This window comes from Hyperolius riggenbachi, chromosome 8 (assembly GCF_040937935.1).
Source record: "Hyperolius riggenbachi isolate aHypRig1 chromosome 8, aHypRig1.pri, whole genome shotgun sequence".
In the NCBI taxonomy this organism is placed as follows: domain Eukaryota; kingdom Metazoa; phylum Chordata; class Amphibia; order Anura; family Hyperoliidae; genus Hyperolius; species Hyperolius riggenbachi.
Genome location: NC_090653.1, coordinates 48,843,637 through 48,863,817, shown reverse-complemented (window position 1 = coordinate 48,863,817; position 20,181 = coordinate 48,843,637). Strand labels below are relative to the sequence as shown.

At 44.4% G+C, this 20,181-nt stretch overlaps 1 protein-coding gene and 1 long non-coding RNA gene across 11 annotated transcripts in view; one reads left to right on the top strand and one right to left on the bottom strand.

The window, feature by feature from the left end:
- VWA7 (von Willebrand factor A domain containing 7) overlaps positions 1-20,181 on the bottom strand; it is a 92,853-nt gene that overhangs the window by 66,938 nt on the left and 5,734 nt on the right. The window contains exon 1 of one of the 8 annotated variants that reach the window (XM_068250379.1): positions 15,847-15,927. The exons of 4 other annotated variants lie outside the window; for them this stretch is intronic. Coding sequence is in view for 1 of the 4 variants with exons in the window: in XM_068250377.1 (XP_068106478.1) it covers positions 6,828-6,846 (19 nt within the window). In the remaining 3 variants the exon portion in view is untranslated. Of the gene's footprint in view, positions 1-6,827; positions 6,865-15,724; positions 15,928-20,181 lie in introns of those variants that run through there. 3 more of the 8 variants (XM_068250378.1, XM_068250381.1, XM_068250377.1) reach the window with 3 other exon arrangements.
- Positions 7,025-20,181, top strand: part of LOC137528794 (uncharacterized) — a 137,047-nt gene continuing 123,890 nt past the window's right edge. For all 3 annotated transcript variants that reach the window (XR_011023466.1, XR_011023467.1, XR_011023465.1), the window contains exons 1-2: positions 7,025-7,217; positions 13,735-13,765. This is a non-coding gene — a long non-coding RNA (uncharacterized lncRNA). The remainder of the gene's footprint in view (positions 7,218-13,734; positions 13,766-20,181) is intronic.

Sequence of the window (20,181 nt, the reverse complement as noted above, 5' to 3'; positions counted from 1 at the left end):
GGCACCCATTTATTACGTATGCTCTTACCCTAGCCAAAAATCTCTAACTGCTAAACAATAAATACGACTAACACTAAGGGCTTGATTCACAAAGTGGTGCTAACCTAGTTAGCACGCCTAAAGACTTTTGGCCGTGATAAGCATTGCACTAAGTAGGTTAGCACCGCTTTGAGGGAAAAACTCATGCGCAAAGTTTTGCGCACAAAGTTTTGCATGCGCAAAGTCCGGTGCACGCGAAACATCGCATAGGGTTTAATGGCGTTAAAACTTTACGCGCGAGTTTATTGTATCACGCCTAAACTGTATTTAGGCGTGATAATGGGCTTTTCACCAGCATGCTAACAGTTAGCACGGCTTTGTGAATCAAGCCCTAAGTGTTCACTAAGTGATACTCGCCTTCCATCCTTTTCAATGGCAGATGTGCAACCTTTCAGCTGTAGAGCAGCCAAAGCACCAAGCCAAATTGACACCCTAGTGCCGATAACCTGGCACAGCAGCCCTTCTGGAGGTAGAATAGCTATAACCCTACACCAATCTGAACAGGCGCTGTGATAAACTAGTTCATATTCCACTGCCTTGCTAAGCACCCACACATTGTGTAAATAGGAAAGTGGGTCATAGGGAGTCAGTAGCTAAATATACATTATGTGCCAGTAACAGGAGAGGCATAGCAACTAACAGGCCAATGATAAGTGGAAGCAGGTAATATGCACGCCCAGCAACTAATGGATGATTTGGGATCCCAATAGGCGCTAATGCAAATGTTGGCTGTTAGTCGCCCAGGGCAGATATTTGGGCACGTAATAATTATCGTTATCAAAATTACGTTATAGTTTTTGAATTTTTTTTTTATCATTTTGAAGATTAGAATGTTATAGTTTTTGACATTTTTTAATGTTTTGTATTTACAAATTATTCATTTTTGAAAATTGTTGTTTTTAAATGTATCGTTTTGAACATTATTCAAGGTTAGGAGGGGGGTTTTAGGGTTGGGTCTGAGAGTCAAGAAGGGGGGGGGGGTGTTAGGGTTAGACAGGAAGGGGGGTTTTAGGGTTAGATGTCAGGAAGAGCGGTTTTAAGATTAGGCGTTAGGTAGTGTTGGGCGAACATCTAGATGTTCGGGTTCGGGCCGAACAGGCCGAACATGGCCGCGATGTTCGGGTGTTCGACCCGAACTCCGAACATAATGGAAGTCAATGGGGACCCGAACTTTTGTGCTTTGTAAAGCCTCCTTATATGCTACATACCCCAAATTTACAGGGTATGTGCACCTTGGGAGTGGGTACAAGAGGAAAAAAAAATTTAGCAAAAAGAGCTTATAGTTTTTGAGAAAATCGATTTTAAAGTTTCAAAGGGAAAACTGTCTTTTAAATGCGGGAAATGTCTGTTTTCTTTGCACAGGTAACATGCTTTTTGTCGGCATGCAGTCATAAATGTAATACATATAAGAGGTTCCAGGAAAAGGGACCGGTAATGCTAACCCAGCAGCAGCACACGTGATGGAACAGGAGGAGGGTGGCGCAGGAGGAGAAGGCCACGCTTTGAGACACAACAACCCAGGCCTTGCATGAGGACAAGAAGCGTGCGGATAGCATGCTTTGTACCACCATGCAGTCATAAATGTAATAAAGATAAGTGGTTCAATAAACAGGGACCACGCGGCAACGCTAACCCAGCAGCAGCACACGTGATGGAACAGGAGGAGGCGCAGGAGGAGAAGGCCACGCTTTGTGAGACACAACAACCCAGGCCTTGCATGAGGACAAAAAGCGTGCGGATAGCATGCTTTGTACCGCCATGTAGTCATAAATGTAATAAAGATAAGAGGTTCAATAAACAGGGACCACGCGGCAACGCTAACCCAGCAGCAGCAGCAGCAGCAGCACACGTGATGGAACAGGAGGAGGCGCAGGAGGAGAAGGCCACGCTTTGTGAGACACAACAACCCAGGCCTTGCATGAGGACAAAAAGCGTGCGGATATAGCAGCAATGCTTTTTGCCGCCATGCAGTCATAAATGTAATACAGATGAGAGGTTCAATAAACAGGGACCGGAAACGCTAAACCATCCCAGATGTTCATCGGTCATGTTACTTGGTTGGGGTCCAGGAGTGTTGCGTAGTCGTTTCCAATCCAGGATTGATTCATTTTAATTTGAGTCAGACGGTCTGCATTTTCTGTGGAGAGGCGGATACGCCGATCTGTGATGATGCCTCCGGCAGCACTGAAACAGCGTTCCGACATAACGCTGGCTGCCGGGCAAGCCAGCACCTCTATTGCGTACATTGCCAGTTCGTGCCAGGTGTCTAGCTTCATGCCCGGTTTCAGGTCCAGCGGTGCCAGCCACAAATCCGTCTGTTCCTTTATTCCCCTCCAAATTTCCTCCCCTGTGTGCTGCTTATCCCCAAGGCAGATCAGCTTCAGCAACGCTTGCTGACGCATGCCAACAGCTGTGCTGCACTGCTTCCACGATCCTACTGCTGCTGGTGCTGGGTTAGCATTTCCGGATGAGGTACAGCTTTGAGATGCGTTGGAGGAGAAGGAGTCAGAGAGGTAGGTGCTGCTGTTGTTATCCAGCTGTTTGCGGCGTGGGCAACACCCGCGCCGTAGCAGGTGAGGAATCGCTGCCAGGCTCCACAAGGTTCACCCAGTGCGCGGTAAGGGAGATGTATCGACCCTGGCCGAACGCACTCGTCCAGGTGTCAGTGGTGAGGTGAACCTTGCAGGCAACGGCATTCTTCAAGCTTCGGGTTATTTAGCTGACCACGTGCTCATGCAACTCAGGCACTGCAGAGCGCGCAAAGTGGTAGCGGCTGGGAACCACGTAACGTGGGATGGCCACTGACATCATGCCCTTGAAGCTGTTTGTCTCCACCACTCGATATGGCAGCATTTCGCAGGCCAGAAGCTTGGCTATGCTGGCTGGCTGTTACTGCCACGGCCCGGGGGTCATTTGCTGGCAATTTCCTCTTGTGCTCAAACATCTCAGAAACAGACAACTCAACCGTAGCGCTGCACACCGAAGGGCTGTTGGTTGTTGTGTTTGATGAACACTGGGAGACCTCAAGAGCACTAGTCCGGAAAGTGACAGTGTCAGCATCGTCTGATGTTTGTGAATGTTGTGAACCACGCAATGGCTGGGCTACTGCTGCTGCTGAGGCGGGTCTGGTGGTGAGTCTGGTGAACCCAAGGGAGGCAGTGTTGCTGGTGGTACCCTGTCCTGCCGCGTTTGCCCACAGAGTGGGATGTTTGGATAGAATGTGGCGGCTCATGCTGGTGGTGGAGAGGTTGTTAATACTTTTCCCCCTGCTCAGGCGGGTCTTGCACACCTTGCAAATCGCCATGGTAACATCCTCAGTGCAGTCTTCAAAGAAAGCCCAGACTTTAACTGGCTGAGGACTCGGACCTCGTGCGTGATGTGCTGGTGCTGCTTAACCCACTGCTGGACGCTTGAGAGGTCATCCAAGTAATTATCTGGTCCTGTTCTTTTGGATCTGTGAGGGTTGTTGTCCTGGACAACATGGGCAGTATTGAGTGGGTTTTCTTGGGTGCTCCCCTGTGGCCTGTACGTGAACCGTCAGGGGAAACACCTCTTCCCTTGCCCCTCCCTCTTTCACCGGATTTCTTCCTCATTTCACTTATCCTTAAAGTACACGCTGACTGGCAGCAGTACAGTGGCAGTACAGAAATGCTATACAGTGGTGGGTGAGCGGTGTACCACTATTGTCAGCAGTGACACAGAGCACAATGCTATACAGTGGCGGGTGAGCGGTGTACTACTGTTCCCAGCAGACACAGAGTGGAAGTAAACACAATGCTATATAGTGTGGCTGAGCCGTGTACACAGAGTGGCATTAAACACAATGCTATATAGTCTGCTATATAGTCACCCCGAACAGGGTGATGTTCTGCAGAACCCGAACAGTGGCAAACACTGTTCGCCCAACACTACTGGGAGGGAACGCAGATTTTAGTACCTAAACACACGATACAACATGTTTTCCGGGGTCGGACTCTGAGGCACATACAGATGGTCCCGATCATCATCCTCATCATACAACTCTTCTCCTGAGTCTGACCCACCCACCACCTCTGCCACCCCAACATCCCCAGACACAGACCCCTCATCGTCCTCAACATTAACTTGGGATGCTGGCCTGAGCCAGACCTCCTCCTCCACATCAGGCCCCATCATCTCCTCAATGGCAGCCCTCATTAATCGCTCTGGCGACGGACTGATGGACACAACGTTCTCCTCCGGGGAGGGCTGCTGCTGACCACTGGCTGCTGGGGTGGATGTTATAGCTTGCGTGGGGCGTTGGCTGTTGCTGTTGTTGGGAGTGCTGCTCACAGCGGAGGTCTCTGGGGAACTCATGTTGAGCTCATATAGTGGTTGACGGTGAGTGGAGTATTACTGATCCCAGCAATATACACACTGACTGGCAGAGTACGCAATGCTATATAGTGTGGCTGAGCGAGGTACACAGAGTGGCAGTAAACAGAATGCTATATAGTGTGGCTGAGCGAGCGGTGTACCACTATTCCCAGCAGACACAGAACAGTGAACAGAATGCTATATAGTGTGGCTGAGCGAGCGGTGTACCACTATTCCCAGCAGACACAGAACAGTGAACAGAATGCTATATAGTGTGGATGAGCGAGCGGTGTACCACTATTCCCAGCAGACACAGAACAGTAAACAGAATGCTATATAGTGTGGCTGAGCGAGCGGTGTACCACTATTCCCAGCAGACACAGAACAGTGAACAGAATGCTATATAGTGTGGCTGAGCGAGCGGTGTACCACTATTCCCAGCAGACACAGAACAGTGAACAGAATGCTATATAGTGTGGCTGAGCGAGCGGTGTACTACTGTTCCCAGCAGACACAGAACAGTACACAGAATGCTATATAGTGTGGCTGAACGAGCGGTGTACTACTGTTCCCAGCAGACACAGAACAGTACACAGAATGCTATATAGTGTGGCTGAACGAGCGGTGTACCACTATTCCAAGCAGACACAGAACAGTGAACAGAATGCTATATAGTGTGGCTGAGCGAGCGGTGTACCACTATTCCCAGCAGACACAGAGTGGCAGTAAACAGAATGCTATATAGTGTGGCTGAGCGAGGTACACAGAGTGGCAGTAAACAGAATGCTATATAGTGTGGCTGTGCAAGCGGTGTACTACTATTCCCAGCAGACACAGAGTGGCAGTAAACAGAATGCTATATAGTGTGGCTGAGCGAGGTACACAGAGTGGCAGTAAACAGAATGCTGAGCGAGCGGTGTACTACTATTCCCAGCAGCGACACACAATGACTGGGGGGGACCCTGGCTAGCGTGGCTGGAGCGCGAACTACCCTGCCTGCCTACCCAAAGCTAAACCCACAGACAAATGGCGGAGATATGACGTGGTTCGGGTATTTATTTACCCGAACCACGTGACAGTTCGGCCAATCAGAGCGCGTTCGGGTCCGAACCACGTGACCCGTTCGGCCAATCACAGCGCTAGCCGAACGTTCGGGGAACGTTCGGCCATGCGCTCTTAGTTCGGCCATATGGCCGAACGGTTTGGCCGAGCACCGTCAGGTGTTCGGCCGAACTCGAACATCACCCGAACAGGGTGATGTTCTGCAGAACCCGAACAGTGGCGAACACTGTTCGCCCAACACTAGCGTTAGGAAGGGGGATTTTAGGGTTAGGCGTCAGGAGGGGGGGGGGGTCTTAGGGTTAGGCGTAGGAAAGGAGGTTTTAGGGTTAGGTGGCAAAAAGTGGGGTTTTAGGGTTAAGAGTCAGGAAGGGGGGTTTTGGAGTTAGGCATGGGAGGGTTCTGTGAGAGTAGGGTTAGATTAAGTTGTAGTAAAATATTGTTAATATATACAGATATTTTATTACCATAATTTACACTATTTACACCTTAAACACAAGGAATATCGGTAAATATTAAGGGTAATTTTATTAAAGAAAACAAGTGTCCATTTTTTTTCTTTTTCATGCATGCTGATAAGGTACTATATACAAAAAAAAAAAAAAAAACTTAAAGGGAGTCTTTAACCTTTTTTTAAAAAAAGTTTCACTTAGCTGGGGCTTCTACTGGCCCCTGCAGACATCCTGTCTTTCGCCGGTCCTCAAGGATCCTCTGGTCCCCCACCGCAGCTCACTTCCTGTTTTTTTCAGCTAACGAGACAAATGCCACTGCACCTGTGCTGCAATGGCTGTGAGCATCCTTGCTCCCACTCACTTCGCCAGGAGGAGGAGGCGCAGCTGCAGTACGAGAAAACTTCATACTGCGCCTGTGCAGGACGCTCCCAGCAACGCGAGCAGGAGCGCGGATCCTTGAGGACCGGCGTGGGACAGGACGTCTGCCAGTAGAAGCCCCAGGTAAGTTGAACTTTTTAAAAAAAAAGGTTAAAGACTCCCTTTAAACATCAAATAAGTAAATAATCAGTGGGCACATTTATTGTGCGGGGAGCAACACGTAAGGGTAGTGAGATATGCAAGGAGGCACTCCATGTGGGGCTAGCACCACTTCGTCGGGGGATATAGGCTCTGTGTTAAAACTTTTAGATTACATCTTGGCCACAGGAAAGCAATACTGCTCTATTTCTGTATCGAGTTGTTTAATATTTGATCAGTATTAATCTATGCAGCTATCAGACACTTGTGTGTACAGGGCCTGCCACCCCTGTGATGCTATAATGTATGCAGTGTTACTGTGCTACAAGTAATTAAGTGTGAAGGCTGAGAAAAAAAAACTATCTAACTTGCAACTGCAACTGCGACAGAAAAACAGATGCCTGTGAAATGAAGAAGTTTGCAGACCCCATAGTGAGGAGCGCATGCCCAGCACAACGCTGTTACCGAGTAGCAGAGGAGATGTATGAATGCAGCAGAGGGACTATGGGAAATCAGTCACATGGTGCACTTGCTTTGCTCTCTGTGCACCTGACTGATAGATCAACCCTGCAGGGCATCATGTGTGGTTACCATAGTAACTGTGGTAAGCAAATCCCGGGGGAAATACTACAGAATATGTTAAGAAATGTGGGCTTCAGTGATGATTTCCAAAGAATGCTGATAATATATGATTCATCCAGATGACTACAACGTCTAAAAACTTGTTTACAGCAGGCACAGTTTTTACATCTTCAAGAGGCACCATAGTGACAAATAGTAAAATGCAGTAAATTATTCAGGATATCGACATTTATGGTAATATCCACATGTATTTAATTTTAAAAAGCGGTACTTTATTATGTATTAACCCTTCTGGAAAGTTTGGAAGCTTTCTGTTAAAGTTCTGTTTGCTTCCCCAGGAAGATCTGACCATTTTTTGAAAGCTGAAAGTCCCGGCTTTCTGCTGCACCGGGGCCAGAGTCGGTATGATGCTCAGTTCCCAAGTTATGGGGTTTTGAAGGAGTGGTGTCCCCTGACCTTGGCTGCAGAAAGTGCAATTACAGAAGTATGGGATGAACCCAACATGATGATAAGCAGCACACCCTGTAGGTCTTCTTCTTCGTTTGCAGCATAAATCTGTGTCTTCAAAACTTATGTCAAGTGCCCCAGGTCTCATTACAGATGAAGGAGCAGCACAGCTATGCACCCTCGTCTCCTCTCTGTCTTACTGGCATGGGCAGGAGACTCAATTCCACTGTGCTCTCTGCAACAAAGTGCAGGGGACACCCATCCCCCAAACCCCCCCCCTAACTTGGGAATGGGGCATCACATTGACTCAGCACCCAGTGCAGAAGAAAGCCGGGACTTTCAGCTGTCCAAAAATGGTTAGACCTGGCTAGGGGATCAAACAGAACTTTAACAAATAGCTGCCAAACTTTCCAGACGGGATAATACGTAAGTACCAAAAAAGCTATTTTTTTAAATACACCATTTTCACTGTTCCCCTTTAAAATTAACTGTGCCTTTATAAAAAAAAAACTGTAATTTATATTCAGAAACTGCTGAAAGATGAAAGCATTATTAGCCGACAGTAGCAACCTGGCACTAACCTTAAAGAGGAACTTCAGCCTAAACAAACAGTTTTACGCGTGCTAACAAAGGTTTTCGCACGTTAACGCAGCGCAACGATTATTTTAACATGCATTGTGCCGCATCGACGCACGAAAAGCTTTGTTTAGAGCGCATAAAACTTTACCCGCTAAACGCATAGCACGGTTGTGCTATGCGTTAGCATGGTTCAGTAAATCAAACCCACTGTCATTAAGTTACATTCGTTATGTTAATTAAAATAGATAGGTAATATAATCTCTTACCCACCCTGTTTTAAAAGAACAGGCAAATGTTTGTGATTTAATGGGGGCAGCCATCTTTTTGGTTGAAAGGAGGTGACAGGGAGCATGAGACACAGTTCTAACTGTCTTGTGTCCTGATCACCCCTCCCAGCTGCTAGGCAATGAGAACAACAACATCAGAAATCCCATAATGCTGTGCACAGCATCAGGGGAAAAATGCCCGGGCAGTTTTCTTTGATGGGGCGGAGCTTAGCTTCTGTGCAGCTAAAAATTAGGCTTGTGTAAGAAAAACAAAGTTCTGATGCTGAGAAACTGTTAAAGAAACACCAAGCCTTTTCAGTGCTGCTGACTAGATTTTTAGTCTGGAGGTTCACTTTAAAGCAAACCTGAGCTAAAAATAAACCTATGAGATAGTTGTGTGGTAGGAGTGATAACTAGAATGTCCCAACCGACTGTAATGCCTGAGTGTCTGACCCTGTTCTGACCCTGTAGTGTAAACACTCTTCTGTCAGGGGAGCAGAGGTAGAGATAGCCCTTTAGTGCCTGAAGCAGCTGCCATCTAGAATTATCTCTCCTTACTTATTTTGCTCCTGTTCTTTAGAAAAAATAAAACACTTTCAGTACCTTCCAAGCAAAATAAAGAAAGAAAGAAAAAAATTAAATAAAAATTGAAAAACATTCAATGTAAGTTGGATATGATTACAGTAATGCCAGTGTTACATGTCTTCCCTTCTTTTTAGAACTTTGACTTTGTACTGGATCTGGATTCCGTAGAGCCTGCGCGGTCTCCTCTCCATCCCCTCGTTCCACCTCCTGGCCCCGGTAACGTTCTTCGACCTGCTTAGTTGAATACATCTTCGGCCCTCCTTGGGCTGCCTCTGGAAGTACTCACGTTCCCCAGTGATTCTGAAGGTGAGTAGATCCATACATGCAGTCCAGGCTGGTGCATGCGCAGTATGGGTGCATCCATCTTCTGGAGCACTCAGGGACATGTTTGCTTCCAAAGCATACCAAGGAGTCCCGAAGGTGCGGAAATTCAATCTGGGACGGCAGTGGAATGAGGGCACAGAGAGAGGGCCGCAAAGCCTCTATGGGATTCAGAGCCTTCCCTCTATAGAGGTATCTAACTCATTTTTTTGCAGCTCGCTTAAGTTTTGCTTTAAAGAGGAACGGTAGTGAAAATAACATAATGAATACAATTGTCAGTGTTTGCCCATTTTAAGATCTTTCCTCTCCCTGATTTACATTCTAAAAAGTATCACTGGTAGTACTAGTAACATCTTGAGTCCTGTCAGGTGGTCTGTATGGAATGTTCGTTACTGAGGACCTGAGCCCACTAACGCAGTTGTGTCCGCTTCTGTGCGCTTTTCAGCATCTGTAACATTGATGTGTAACTGAAAACCGAGACACAATGGCATCAGTGTGAGCCCTAAAGGTGGCCACACACCATACAATTAAAAGATCCAATTTTTCACCAATTCAATAATTTCGATCTGTTGTCCTGAAAAAAAATCGAGAGCTTCTTTATTTTCGAACGATAAATCCAATGGAATTTCAGGTTTGTTTTTTTGTTTTTTTGGAGATAGGGCATGTTGGAAACTTCAGATCAACTTTATCAAGAATTGTATAGTGTGTGATGGATTGTCAATTACTTGATGTACAGTTCATTTCATCATTTTTTTCAGAGCTTTCAATTATTTTATTTATTGGTCAGATTTCTGAAATGTTACAATCAGCCAGAAAAATTGGATTGCTATTCTTGAATTGAACAGATACTCAAAAAAGTGCATGGTGTGTGGCCACCTTTAGAGTTCTATGGACAGAGGGAGATATTGCTTACATGGCAGTTGGAAAAAAGACGATTTTTCCCACAATGCAACAAGGTGCAAAGACAGCAAACTGTCGGGACCAAGGTCATGACATCACACTGTGGGGGGGGGGGGGGGGGGTTCACCACCATATCAGCCATACAGACATCCCCTCTCCCCCTCCCCCGATGATCTATTTGAGAAAAGGTAAAGGTTTCTTGTGGGAAAGGGGGTATCAGCTACTGATTGGGATGAAGTTCAATTTGTGGTTACGGTTTCTCTTCAAGTATGTAAAAGGTTTTTATATAGATAAGCTGAAAATCAAATGAGAAATTATTTTTGAGAAAAGGTTTCTTCAGAAACGTCAACTCTGCAGGTACTGTAAGATAATCTCAAGAAGTCTCAGAAAGCAAGATGGCAGCCCCCGCGGGACACACACAGCAGATTCTCCAGCTCGGACACTGAACAGTCATAAAATAAAGTTACTGAAAACATGGCAATGGGCTGGTGCACACCAAGAGCGCTTCTGAGCACTTTTAAAAACACCAGCACTTTGAAAAGCGCTTGGCTAATGTATTTGAATGGGATGGATCACACCAGAGCGATGGGATTTTCTCCCAAACGCAAACCCGGGTCCTGCAGCATTTCTGCGGCGATTCAGCCTCAATGTTAAGTAAAGGAAAGTGGATATTCGCTCCGAAAAGCGTTAGATCAGAGCGATTTTCCGATGGTTTTTGTTACAGAAGCTGTTCAATTCCAGCTCTACTGTAACATAAAATAAAAAACGCTACATCAAAATGCTCCAAAAATCGCTAGGCATGATTAGAAAATCACTAGGCACATGCCTACAATCGCCTAGAGAAATCACTTCAAAAAGTGCTAGGCATTTGCGATTACGCCGGCGCTTTTTGGTGCGCACTGGCCCATAGATGAGCTCATGAGGTGGAAGGCGAAAATCAGGTTCAAATTAAAGGGGATTGTTTTTCAGATGGAATCTAAATTCCTAACGTTAAATTGTGACGACAGTGACTTTCACCCCTGAGGCGCAGCTGCTTCCACTGTTTATTTACTGGTATTTGCCTCTTGCAGGCACAGTCGTGTTCTGACGTGTCTCGATCAGCTGATTGCACTTGTGACATTTATATCATGGTTATGTTTGAAGTTACATATGATAAGCAAACAACTTTCCCAGCTGACAGCTACGAACAAGAGGAGAATTCCGCCTGAAGCAGGTCACTGAGCTACCGCCAGTGTCACATGGGTGCCTGAGGCTTCTGATACAGCAAATACCTGTAGTCTCCATGCCAATGGGTATCAACATTTTAAGATTAGGGCTAGATGGGCTAGGTTTCTCTTAGGGATAGTGTGGGGTGGGGTGGAGTTAGTTTGGAAGTTTAGGATTTGGGGTGGAGACTAATTTTAGGCAAAGGGGCAGGGCCGGAGCTACCATAGGAAAAAATGGGCAATTGCCCCAGGGCCCCAGAGCCTGTAGGGGCCCCCAAGTTGTCCCTCCCCCATCTTAACTGTTGCTCCCCGGGGACTCTGCAGAGTCTGTTAAGTTGGGGGAGGGTCAGCAGCCAGCTCAGGGGCCCAGGAGGGAAATTTGGCTGCAACAAAGGGCCTCTAATGACACTTTTTGGCTTGGGGGTGTCTGTTGGAGGGCCCCCAGGCTAATTTTGGCCTAGGGCCCAATTGTTACTTGAACTGGCCCTGCAAAGGGGAATGGTTATGGTAAGACTATGGAAAGTCGGTTATTGGGGGAGGTTTAGGTCAGATGTAAGTGAAGGAGTAATAGGAGATCTGGAGACCGATTAGGGTTATATATATTGTGAAGGCTAGCGTTAGGTATAAGTGAAGGAGACAGTTAGTGTTAGGTAGGAATGGGTGCATATAGGGTTAGGCTAGTAGGCTATAGGATTCAAACTGTACATGCTGCATAACATACACGCTAAAATGTGGGCAGGGCTGTTTCTGGCCATTTTGGTGCCAAGGCACCTTCTCCTTCCTAACACCTAATGCTAAACTCTTCATCTACAGTACGTCTCCAAAGTAACTCCACACTCTAATGGCTAACTGTAACCTCCCCTACCATATCCCCTAATTTGGGACTGGAGCCAATGGGGGTGCCCATGCGAGGCTAGGTCATCCTATCGGGCAACGTGACAAATATTACTATTTAAAAATGGAACAGCACTTCAAACAGCAAATGCTGCTGGTACGTTCTCAGACTCAGTGACATCACGTGAACAAATTGGCCATTTGATCATTGTCTGATTTTCGAGTAACATATATTGATGACATATCTATTGGGTTTCATTCAGTTGACCATACACCCTATAGACTTAACTATATTGTCTTGTTCCATCATAGATAGGATGAGAAAAGATATATGTCCATCAAGTTCAGCCAATAAAAAAAATGCAACCTTCGATGAATTCGATCAAAGCAAAACACCCTTGGAAAACATGGGAAAGTTTGACTTCTAATGAAACAAATATCTTCCTAAACCAGTGGTGTGGCCATAGGGGATGCTGAGGATTTGACTGGACACCTGGACCAGATGGACCTTCCTTCATCCATCTTATTGGCTTCTCATGGTTGCCATGTTGGTAATGATCACCTTTATAGGTGCAATAAATAGTGGTTATCATTAAAGCAAACCAGAAGCAATAAAAACTATAGTATGGTATAATGAATTGTTTGTATAGTACGGATAATGAATAGAATATTTAGTAGCAAAGAAAATAATCTTATATTTTTGTTTTCAGTTATATAGCATTTTTTTATAACATTGCATCATTCTGTCACAGTTGCAGTTTTATAAGCACACTCTGTCTTTTAAGCTAAGAAAAAAAGTAGAAATAATGCCCCTTTGAACTTTCCTGCAGTAAAACCTTATACCAAGCTGTTTCTCACTGTTTCTTGGCTGGTTAAGTGCTCCAGAAAACAGGACTGTATTCCACCCAGCGGGTCAAATAGCTCAGAGTAGCTCTTTTGCATAGATACCAACTGATGTTTTTTAACTTCACGTACTTGAAAACAACATGAGACTTTTTTCTTTCCCACTAATGTTCTATTTCTTAGCTGTACTACACATGCGATTCATTATCTCATAAGTTTATTTTCGTCAGGTTTGCTTTAACAAACCATTTCCCTCCTCAGCTTACAGAGAAACCATTACCAAGAATTGGACTTTATCCCACTCAGTAGCTGATACCCCCTTTCCCATGAGAAATCTATTCCTTTTCTCAAACGGATCATCAGGGGGCGCTGTATGGCTGATATTGTGGTGAAACCCCTCCCACAGTGTGATGTCAGGACCATGGTCCTGGCCGTTTCCTGTCTGTGAACCTTGTTGCATTGTGGGAAATAGCTGTTTACAGCTGTTTCCAACTGGCAAAAAAAGCAAGCAGCAGCTCCTTCCACTGACATCACCTGCCAGAAGTAAAAATGTCACCATGTGATAAATGTCAGAGTGTAAATCATGGAGAGGAAAGATTTTACAATGGGAAAACACTGACTAAATCTTTTATACATAATTACTGTAAAAATGAAGCACATTTTTTTATTACATTATTTTCACTGGAGTTCCTCTTTAAGTGCTGCCCATGCGCTGTAAGATATTTTGCTGTGTCTCTTTGATTCTGGTTAATCCTTTTCCCTCTCTTGCAGTATTTGTGGTACGCTGCACTCCGTTGACCAGGTAAGACTGAGAATCTTCTGTTCCATTGCATTTTATGATAGTGCATCTGAATCTGTGAGCGGCTTTCAGGGGGAAATGTGACTGAGGGCTGGTGCACACCAGAGCGGTTCTGGAGCGTTTTTTAAAACACTTGCAGGGGGAAAACCGCTTGGCTAATGAAAGTGAATGTGATGGTGCACATCAGAGCGGCTCGTTTTTTCCACAAACGCAAACTCGGGGGCTGCAGCATTTTGTAGATTTCTGAGGCGTTTCTGCCTCAATGTTAAAGTATAGGAATGTGGAAAACGGCTCTGAAAAACGCTAGATCAGAGCGGTTTTCCAGGCGTTTTCCAGAAGCTGTTCAGTAACAACTTTAATGTAACAATATTTAAAATCTGCTACACAAAAACGCTCCAAAAAACGCTAGGCATGTGTAGAAAACCGCTCTAAACTAGAATCACTCTAAAAATCTGCTTCAAAAACCTCTAGCGTTTTGCGGATCTGCTAGAGGTTTTTTTCTGATCGATTTTCTGATCACTTCTATATAAAATCAATCAGAAAAACTATCAGAAATCAGATCGGACCTGTTGGAAATGATCTATTCAACCCATCTATCTGAAGAAAAATTGTATGGTGTGTACTAGGCTTTAGACTGTAACAAATTGCACAATCAAAATTGTACCTTGTGTGGCCAGCTTTCTACTGGACAGACTGGCTTGTGAATTATTGAGGCAGTGGTCACACTTTCAGTTTTCTACGCGCGTTTTTCTGCATGTGTTCTCTGCACACCATGTATGTTTGTATGCAGAAAAATGCGCACATTTTTTCACAACAGCTAATGTAATTGATAAAGAAAATGCGCTGAATTATACTGCAGGATGTCAGAATTTTTCTGTACGCGAAAAACGCATTCAGGCAGGGGTCTTTCAGTTTACTGCGCATGTTTTTCTGCAAGTGTTTTCCTCACACCATGTGTGTTTGTATGCAAAAAAAAAAGCACGCGTTTTTTTTTACAGCAGCTAATGTAGAGAAAACAGAGAGAGATAGAGAAAACTGAGAAAATGTGCAGAATTATCCTGCAAATGTCAGGTTTTTTTACTGCATGCGAAAAGCACATTAAGGCTGGGGTCACACTTATTTCAATCACATGCATTTTATAAAATATATGCAAAAACGCACATAATGATAGTCTATGAGCTGCACAAAGAACCCATTGGTATGCATTTTTTAATACATTTTTAAAACACTCAATGAGTTCATTTTTTCTGCATCCTGTAGATTGTAAGCTCACAAGGGCAGGGCTCTCTCACCTTTTTGTGTCTTGGAATATGTCACACATTTATTCATTTCAATTTTGCCACTGTAATTACCAACTCTGTATTGTATATATTGGTGTGCACCATTGTCTGTATTATTATGTACCCCCGTGTGTTTCTTACTTTGTACAGCGCCACGGAATATGCTGGTGCTTTAAAAATCAATAATAATAATACTGTGTGCAGTACGTATGTGTTCTGCATGCAATGCTTTCCTATGGTGAACAAAAAAACGCATGCCAAATAATGTAAAAAATGATGTGAAAATTATTTATTTTTACTTGTTAAATATGAATATTGATTAAAAAACGCAATGGAAACACATAAAAACGAACACAGAAAAATGCAAATGCAGGAAAAAATGCAAAAAAAAAAAACGCCCATAGCAGAGAAATGATGTTTTTCTGCATGGACAAGTGTGACCTTAGCCTAAGTGTGAACTAGGCAACTAGCCCCTTGATTAGCATGAGTTCTCAGTTTAAATGCATTTTTCTGTGCAGAAAACGCGCACGAAAACCGACAAGTGTGACCCCTGCCTCCGTGAAATGTTCCATTCTTGATCAGATATATACTTGTCCCCTAAGGACTGCATGCCAGCGTACCGGCAGTATCCTAGTGCACTTTGTACAGAAGCAACGTACGCTATAATAATAGCAACACACACCTATATTAACCCCGCATCTGCCAGATCTCTCTCAGCAGGAATCCTCAGCAACCTCACAGAGTACAGAGCAGGTAGACCATCGGGAGATAGACGTGATAGAAGAATGACCAGTGTACACTCACATGCCCCGCGCACCTGTACTTCTCTCTCTCCGACGTCCGCGCGCCGCTCTCTAATCTCTCCGTATACACTTGCTACTTCAAGCTGTTTATCAGCCCCAGTCACTGACAGGTTCCGCCCTCCCCTTAAAGGAGACATTCTGCCACAAAGAAAGGGGGGAGGAGGGGGGGGCGTGTGGAAGCAGCAACTGATTATATTGTTTCATCGTGTGGTTTTTAAGACGAGACGACACTGACAAAAAGAGGAAAAAAAGGAAGCGACCAACTGAAACTAATGCAAGCACAGAAAAAGGGCTATAATTACATCGCAAATAGCACGACAGTCCATGCTGCGTTCCTGACAAAACTATAAATAACCCCTTGTTTGTTTGAACTGTGTTTGCAGATATGACTTGGGAATATGACAATATGCTAATAGTCATCAGAATGGGATCTGGTGAATGCAGAGTATCGATGTGGAGTGTGTCCCCTTTAATCCAAGGCTTTTGTGTATGCCGTGCTTTGTGCGCGTAACACACAGTTCAGGAGTCCTTTGTGCTCCCACAAAACAGCCCGGTGGGGGGAGCGTGAGAAAGCAAAAGCTTAGCAGCAGCCCCAGAGCTTAGCTTTCCTATACAAAGCAGCACACGTAGCTGCCGTGTCAAGCGATCGCTGATATAGCGAGCCCAAGAGCTAGCACTTAAAGGACGTCCGAGGTGAAAATAAACTGATCAGAAAAACAATTGTATCTATTCTCCTTCTCATAAAAATGACTTTTTTTTAGATATCTCACAGTTTCAATTTTACATTTAAATCTAGTTTTTAGGTTTTTACTGTTTCATTGTCTCTGCTCAATGACACCTTCACTGAAGTATGTCAGAGCTCAAGTCTATGATTTATTGACCCTTCCTATCTCTTTCCTGCTCTCAGAAGAAGGCATTTACTGACAGGAAAGTGTTTTATGGCTGCAATTACTTATCAGTGAGGGTTATGCTATAGTCTGACCCAGTCCGACCCGGACAGAAACTGTCACTTGCATACCTGATGTTTAACTCTTTCAGGCAGAGAAAAAAAAGGAACACAGCCTAGTAACTAGTCATTTGTGTGCAAGGCACTGTACATACACATGTCTATCTCATCATGTCACATATCACCTCGGTTGTCCCTTAACACTGACATTCTAGGCAAGCTGCTAAAAACTCTTCTGAAGTACAGTGTTTATAAAGCATGAAAAAAGACCAATCAACTGCTCCCACTTACTAAATTTGATTAGTCCATTTAGAATTAGATTTTTGTAATAATTAGCCTAATTCTGTATCATAATAATTAGCATAATTCTCAATCACCTCAAATTTATTTGTACCTCAATGACAATCCCTACTGACTAATGCGGACTTTACTACATGTAGATTTGGGAAAGACACTTGAAGTGGTCTGAAAGTCAGCATTTCTACTTTGCTCTAAAAGATTCCTGACAGCTTTAAAGCTACTATCCCAGAACAGAATTTGTAGCAGAACATCACTGAAACGTTTAAACACAGCACTTTGTCCTGCTATGGAAAGGCTATTCAGCTTCAAATCCGCATTCAGACTAGAGATAACAGTATCTTTGTTTACACTCCAATACATTTGTGTGTATACAACTGAAAACTTAAAATTCAGTTGGAATAAAATGCATTGGCAGCTTTCAGAGCAGATAAACTGTACTTTGGGAACTTGTAATTTGTAAACAGACAATATTACTTGCGCACAAAAGCAAATATGATAACGATATGAGTAATAAAAAGTAGGAAAACACAATTTTATTGAATGTTATGTCAGAGTTTCAGACCACTTTAAAGGAAACCTAAAGGGACGTAAAAAAAAAAGAGTTTCACTTACCTGTGGCTTCTACCAGCCCCCTGCAGCTGTCCTGTGCCCGCACCGCTCCTCAACGATCCTCCGTTCCCCCAATGCCAGCTAGTTTTGTGTTTGCTGACTCTGAGTCAGTGGGCCACTAGCTCTGCCACGCGTATCCTTCTTCGCGTTATCTTCCGCAATAGTGTCCTGCGTCTGCATGGGGCTGGTAGAAGCCCCAGGTAAGTGAAACTCATTTTTTTTACTTTCCTTTAAAAAAAACAAACAAACAAAAAACACTTCCGTACTTGGTGTCTCTGGCTCCTTGAAGTAAACCTGAGATGGGAACTTAAAGAGAAACCGTAACATAGAATTGAACTTCAGCCCATCAGTAGCTGATACCCCCTTTTACATGAGAATGATTTTCCTTTTCACAAACGGATCATCTGGAGGCTCTGTATGGCTGATATTGTGGTGAAGCCCCTCCCACAGTCTGATGTCAGCTCCTCACAGCACTGAGGTACTGACATCACACTGTGGGAGCCTTGTTGCATTGTGGGAAATAACACCTGTTTCCAACTGCCAAAAATGCAAGTAGCGTCTCATTCCAGTGACATCACCTGTCACTAGTAAAAATGTCACCATGTGGTAAGTGTCAGAATGTAAATCAGGGAGAGGAAAGATTGTACAATGGACAAACACTGACTAAATAATTTATACATAATTATTGTAAAAATGAAGCACTTTTTTATTACATTATTTTCACTGGAGTTCCTCTTTAAAGGGAACCTGTATCAAGAGGTATATGGAGGCTGCTATATTTATTTCCTTTTAAGCAATCCCAGTTGCCTGGCAGCCCTGCTGATCCTCTGCCTCTAATCATTTTAGCCATAAACCCTGAACAAGACTAGCTGCATGCTTGTGTCTGTTGTGATTCTGACACTACTGCTGAAAAATAGATCCATAGGACTGCCAGGCAACTGTTATTGTTTAAAAGGAAATAAATATGGCAGCCTCCATATACTTCTCCCTGCAGGTTCCCTTTAAGAAAAAAAATACACACCTGGGGCTTCCTCCAGTTCCATCGCCCCCTTCATTATCCTCCTCCGCCTCCCCGTTCTTCTGCAACTGGCCCCAGAAAGTCCTCCGGTCAGGGGCCAACTGCGCATGCACGGCCTGGGCGCGCGTGCGTGCTCCCGCTGACAGGGGCAAGACGGGAAAGTACACACGGCTGGACTGTGACTGCACCGACTGGCCCTGACTGGAGGATTTTCCGGGCCAATCTGCTGCACCACTAAAGATCAGTTGATGACCCCAAATCAATCGGTTGTAATATTTTCACTGAATTTGCTCCAAATTGATAAGTTTGTGCTGCAGAAATTTGCAAAGTAGTGGGGTGGATTTTTGATCGGATTGGCATACAATTCTGGTTGAAATTTTGTTGTGGTTTTAGCAACATTTGACTTCAAAAAGTTCATTTGAATGGTTGTTTCTAATCAATGGTTTTTAAGTGATTGTTTTGGCCATTAACCACTAGGTCATTGTCACCAAAGCCATAACATGCTGCCAATAAACAGCTTCTAGATCATTCATTTTCTGCTGCAGATGATGTTCTGAGGGCAGAGAAGTCCCTCTCTTAACAGTGATTTCAGTGTGAATCCCCCGGGGACGGAGATGCATTTGCAGCAGAAAATCGCGGGGAATACATTTTATAGCCTAGGTTTACGGCTGCTGTTTTATTGCCTTTGTGGCGCGGATCTAAGGAAGCATTGATATAAAATGAGATCATTTTAACTTAAATGCCATAAAATAATCAAACAGGTGAAGATTCAAAAGCCCAAAAAAACAGTAAAATTTAAAATACGTGAGTATATGTAAAAGATTTACATGTTTCCCAAAGTAAAATGTACTGTAAATTACTTTTTTCCTATTTTGCTGGTCCTCACAGTAGGTATTATTAATCTGACGGGCTTTAGACTAGTCCACCTCCTCATAGGGCATTACTTAAAGAGAAACTCCGACCAAAAATGGAACTTTATCCCAATCAGTAGCTGATACCCCCTTTTACATGAGAAATCTATTCCTTTTCACAAACAGACCATCAGGGGGCACTGTATGACTGATATTGTGGTGAAACCCTTCCCACAGGAAACCCCTCCCACAAGAAAAGTACGTACTTTTGGCAGTTTCCTGTCTGTGAACCTTGCTGCATTGTGGGAAATAGCTGTTTACAGCTGTTTTAACTGCCAAAAACCATGCAGCAGCTACATCACCTGCCAACAGTAAAATGTTCACTGGAGTTCCTCTTTAAAGTGTACCCAAGGCGGCGCAGGGGTGGGCAGATGGGACACAGAGACATGTTCCTTGCTCCATGACATGCCTCTGTGTCCCCAATGTGCAGCTCTCAGCCCCCCTCCTCGCTCTGCGCTGTCACCCCCCCCCCCACCCCAAACAAAAGCTGCTTGTCTGCAATCTGCAAAGGGAAACGGCATCCCTTGCAATATAGGCACGTCTGTAAAACGC